A 5,203-nucleotide genomic window follows, 5' to 3' on the forward strand; every position below is an offset into this window, starting at 1 on the left:
CTTTCCCTAGGCAAGTAACCTAAATTCCAAGGCACACAAAACAGATGGACCCCTTTTCCCTCCATCATAGATTTTTCATAATGGAAAATGCTTCCTATTTTCTCTAGACTGCTTCTCTCCTGAGCACAAACAGGAGAGAAGTGACCACACTTTCTAAATGTCCACATTTCACTCTCCTGAGGACACAGAACCCTTGGCTGTGAAAACAGGCAATGACATCAAAGACATGACACAGCCTGATTCCCGAAGCATCTGGTCAATAATCACAGCTGGGTCACAAGAGCCTTCTGGAGCTGGTGATGTGTGCTGCCAAATCCAGACACCCTACCAAGAGGTGTGTGGCTGGGCTGTGGGCTGCCAGGAGTGGCGAGTTCGGGCCTCTCATGGGTCTAAAGGAGCAGACATGCTGGTGGGCAGCACAGGACCTACCGCAGGGTGGCCGTGCTGGCGCACGTCCATCTGGGCAAAGGAGCAGGTGTCACCCACACCCACCACCTCCACGGTGAAGTTACGGAAGAAGTCAACAATGTCCAAGGACTTGGGCCGCAGGCAGATGATGAGGATCAAAGGGGTAATGATAGGACTCAGGAGCTCTTCCAGGATGAAGACCTGAGCACAGAAATGAGGGGTTCAGCACAAACTTGAGGGTCAAAAAACCCACAATCCCAAAACAGACCCCAGAGGTAGCCCTCCATCTTCTGGGGCAGGGTATCTCTGAGGATGCTGCCTTGCTCCTCTATAAGCCCAGGAGCTGTTGAGCTCTCCAGCACTTTCTCCATCCTGTGATGGATGGGGGTAGGTGTCCCCAGCCCCACAGTTAAGCCAAGCTCACCGCTTTGTACTGGAAGAGCTGGGCAAACTCGTCCCTGGTCTCGTAGCGGTGGGCATTGCCTTGCCAGTGGTCAGGCATGTAGTGGATGTGTGCCAGGATGACTCGCAGCAGCTGCTCTGGGCAGAAGACCAGGTGCTGGTCAGGGATGAAAGACCTGCACAACAGGGAAACATCACAGCATTACACCTCAGTTCTTGGGAGATGTCATCTTGGGAGGGCAGGGTGACTGGCCCATATCACAGCTCTACCTGTAGCTTTCCGACCAGAGCAGCCCCTCACACCATACAACTACCGCAGCCAGGATCACTACCTCTCCCCAGCCAAGCCCCTCATCCACACAGATTCACATCCACTTGCAAGCAAAGAGCATGTTTACATATTGCTGCCAGCCCCACTGCTCCCTACAGCGCTGCCAGGAGCACAGGGGCAGCACAGACCCACCTCACCTGCACACGGTGATGCCCACCCCGAGCAGGGTGACCGTGGTCAGGACGTGCTCGACCGCAAGCACGTCCTCATCATAGATGGTGAGAGCGATGAGCACAGCCAGGATGGAGCCAGCAAAGAAGGCCACGTTCTTGGCCACGATGGTGAGAAGCGGGGAGATAAAGCAGTTCATGTATTTGGAAGCTGGCTTGTACCCCTTGCTGAGGCGTGAATGCAGTTCGTGATCCAGCTCGTTGAAGTGACGCAGGTAACAGCGGCCATAGAGAGACCAGCAGCGGGCACCCAGGCTGCCCGGCTCCCGCTTCAGGATCTCCGTGTAGCTGAAGAAAGCATAGAGGATCTGCCAGATGAGGATGAGGGGGCAGAGGAGGAAGTTAGCAATGCCAATCCAGAGGATGCGGGTGCTGAGCTTCTCAGCCAGCTCCAGGCGGTTCCCGGCCCGCTTGTATTCAGCCTTCAGGCTCCACTCGTTCTCAAAGAGGGAGCCGGGACCCCAGAAGAAGATGAGCTCAAAGTTGTACTTGAGCCCACGTGTGTAGAAGACGGTGTCTCCCAGCAGAGGCAGGCGGAAGCGGATGGGCAGCAGTGACTTGTTCACCATGGCCACCATGTAGTTCTTGAAGCGGAGGATGCGGTGATAGATGTCCAGCTCTGTCAGCTCCTTCTTGTGGATGCAGATCTGGTGCTCCTTCTGGATCTGCACAATGCGGGCCTGCACCTCCTGCCAGGTGTAGTAGGGCAGGGTGGACTGGAAGGTGGACAAGCAGCAAGATTAGGAGCAAGAAGTATCCAGGGACAGAAGCCAGGTCCCAGCACACACCTCGGGGCGCTGGCAAAGTGCATGCAACACCAGGGCGTGAGGCACCTTCTGGCACCACTTCAGCCTGCAGCAGGCAAACCCCACACCCTGCCATGGTGCCCTTTACCCCCTAGATTAGCACAGATGACTGTTTCCCAGCCACACATGCACCAGCTTCCTTGGAGGCATAAACACAGGTCCAGGCTTTCGTGGTTCCTCCCAGAGCTACCATTTCGAGTCAGCAGGGAGAAACAAACATGGAAGGGACTTAAGCAGTGTCCCAGAGGGAGCCCATGGAAAAACTGGGGACAATCCAAGCCTTTCAGCTCACCCCACCTTTCTCAAGATACTTTCTCCATCCAAAGGATGCACACATGCCTTTTCATGTTGTTCATCAGAGCAAGGACTCTGGGCTAGACTGTCTATGCAAGCCTCAAACCCCGTCTGTGACACACTGATCTGCTGTGTGACCTTCACAACTAAGTAGCTCCAAGCCTCCCAAATAAACAAGGAAGCTGAGGTTGTTCACATCTCAGGGAGGTACGAGGATATCCTCGCTCATCTGTGGAAGGCATCACAGAAAAGGCCACTGCTGCAGAACACACATATTGGGTGGCATATGGCAGCGGCACGCGCCAGCAGGCGGAGAGGCAGACTGAGCACAGAGAGGGTAACACGGAACAAACTGGCTGCTGGAGGAGAGGCTGAAAGGAGATCATGTGGCTATGGAGTAGAGGGAAGAGTGCTCAGTCTGACTGAGGAGAGGAGAGGCATGAAGGCAAGTTGCAAACACCAGCAAATGCCTCCCATGACCCTCAGCAGCCCTGCATGCAGCCCCGGGCTCAGCGACTTACCATGGGGATCTTCAGGGCATTGATGTAGAAAGAGTGAATCTCCCAGTAGCAGCAGATATTGTAGATAAATTTGACGAGTCGGTGGATCCAGAAAACCCCAGCTATCACCAGGATGCAGATGAGGAAGCTGTTTGCCTGGATTCTGCAAGCAAGAAGAGGCAAGTAGTGGGACACAGGTCCAGACAGGAGCCCTGAGTACTTAGGAAAACAAGAGCAGTGGCTAACATGCCCTCCACTGCCCCTACCTTGCACTGCAGACATTTGGAGGGAGGAAGGCATCTGGCAGAGTCACCTTAATGGGCTCAGTGGGATGCTGGCTGTGATTTAATGCTTTGTTGGCAAAGAGGATGTCATAATCAACACAGCTGATAAGAAAAGTGGTGAATGCCACCACAAAGATGAACTGCCTGTGAAAAAAGAGAAGTGTTGTGAGGGAATCACCCTTCTGCTCCACCACTAAACGTGAAGCAGCCAGGGTCATATGCCACAGAGATGCAATCCCACAGCCCTGGCAGCAGGAACGCTCACAGGCAATGGTTCCTCAAAGTGAAATGTGGGTCTGGGGCATGGAAAATCCTGATGAAGGGGAGACAGGATATTTATGAAAGAAGCCCTTCCACCTACACAGCTGCAAGTGCTTGGCAAGTGCCTGGGGCTGTTCCCCAGCAGCCACAACAGAGGGGAACCTGCACTTACATGAGCTCAAAGATCTCTCCAATGAGCATGCAAGTGAAGCCATTCTTCTGATGCAGGTTATAGACGTGAAATCCACAGTCAAGGAAAACAGCATGGAGACTCCTTTCTGATGAAGGATGAAGAGGCTTCTGTCCCACTGATTTCCACAGCTCCTCAGCCAAGTCTCCCTTCACCACCAAGAAAAAATCTGTCCCACCCCCACTCATCAGCAAGTTGGTTCCCCAGTGCAGGAAAACAAGGAAAACACTCTGAAGAAAAAACTCTGCCCAGGTAAAGCATGGCTGGGGTAGAGGGACTTGGCTTTGTTTGTGCTCCTTCCTTCCTGCACTCAATACCCACAGTGGGGTCTGCTGAGCACAGAGCAGAAACTCAGCCTGCACTCAGGCTGCACAACGGTGCATAGGGCAGGGCAGGCTAGGGCAGGACAAGACAGAGACAGACAAAACGTATTTAGTGACACGTGGCACCTGCTCCTGCCCCCAGCAATGTGGTCAGCATAATTAACACCATTTCATAAGGCAAGCAGCCCTGCTGTGTCACCGAGGGTGTCACCTATTAGTGGGTCACCCTTTGCCCAGTTATCAGGCACTGAAGGTCCTGTGAACCAAGTAGATAAATCAAACGGGGTTTCTGCTTTCCCTCCCCATGGGCCTCAAGATTCCTTGGCACCAGGCTGATTACTCTCTTCCGTGCTGTCCTTGATGGTCCCAGGCACCTGGCCAACCCAACAGAGGTGATGACCCCATGACAGAAGAGGGAAGTATTAACAGCACCCAGAGCACTAACCACAAAATCAAGGAGTTACAAATCCTAAGTGGGAACTTGTATCACAGCTGCTGGTGGACAGTGAGACCCAGGACCCCTCAGCAGCCAGGGATACCCCCATTGTCATCTGCTTCCAATGAGGACTAAGTGAATGACTCCGTTTATGTCATTTTTGAGTCTTCATTACAATCATTATATTGATTTAGCAAACCATATATTAAGATATGTCCTGATCTGTAAAGAGTCCAGCTGATTAGAAACCACAAACTAAGAGATACTATAAAATTCTGTTCTGCGCTACTTATAAAATTGTACTACACTGATTCTGCCTACAGAAATCCTGTACTACCCTGATTGTAAATGCCATGCTAGCAATAAAATTCTGTTAAGACTATAACACATTAACTGTAACGACAACAGTATCATCGTCACTTTCCCAAGAATTCCTAGAAGCACGTGTATGACCCTGTGTCAAGTGACAGCGTCCCAAGGCATGGGGGGTTCTGTCAGCCCCTCTGGAGCTGTGTACTGTCCTACAGGAATGGCTGGCACTGCCCAAGCTCCAAGTTACACAAAGCTCCATGTTTTCCCTGTACTTAGAGCGGGGAGGAGGGGGATACATCCCGCCTGACCCTCGCCCTGCAAAAGGATATGCGAGAGAAGAACAGGTCGAGGTTCTCGATGTGATGCCACGGAGCTGAAGGAAGAAGCAGCACAGGGTGAGGGGGTCCTCAGTACACTCACCCTTGGTGTTGTCACCAGCACAACCTACCCCTTCCCCGCTGCCCCTGGCACCCGAGGCCTCACTCC

The 5,203-nt window shown here is 52.7% G+C and overlaps 1 protein-coding gene across 1 annotated transcript in view; it reads right to left on the minus strand.

Moving 5' to 3' along the window:
- Window positions 1-5,109, minus strand: part of ATG9A (autophagy related 9A) — an 11,229-nt gene extending 6,120 nt beyond the window's left edge. Inside the window, exons 1-7 of the mRNA XM_031058421.1 lie at window positions 5,047-5,109; window positions 3,629-3,693; window positions 3,178-3,339; window positions 2,933-3,074; window positions 1,279-2,027; window positions 833-986; window positions 421-609 (exon numbers count right to left, since the gene is read on the minus strand). Of these exons, the coding sequence (XP_030914281.1) occupies window positions 421-609; window positions 833-986; window positions 1,279-2,027; window positions 2,933-3,074; window positions 3,178-3,339; window positions 3,629-3,657 (1,425 nt within the window). The 5' untranslated portion in view covers window positions 3,658-3,693; window positions 5,047-5,109. The remainder of the gene's footprint in view (window positions 1-420; window positions 610-832; window positions 987-1,278; window positions 2,028-2,932; window positions 3,075-3,177; window positions 3,340-3,628; window positions 3,694-5,046) is intronic.
- Window positions 5,110-5,203: the final 94 nt, after the last annotated feature.

Source organism: Geospiza fortis, unplaced genomic scaffold, assembly GCF_000277835.1.
Source record: "Geospiza fortis unplaced genomic scaffold, GeoFor_1.0 scaffold112, whole genome shotgun sequence".
In the NCBI taxonomy this organism is placed as follows: Eukaryota; Metazoa; Chordata; class Aves; order Passeriformes; family Thraupidae; genus Geospiza; species Geospiza fortis.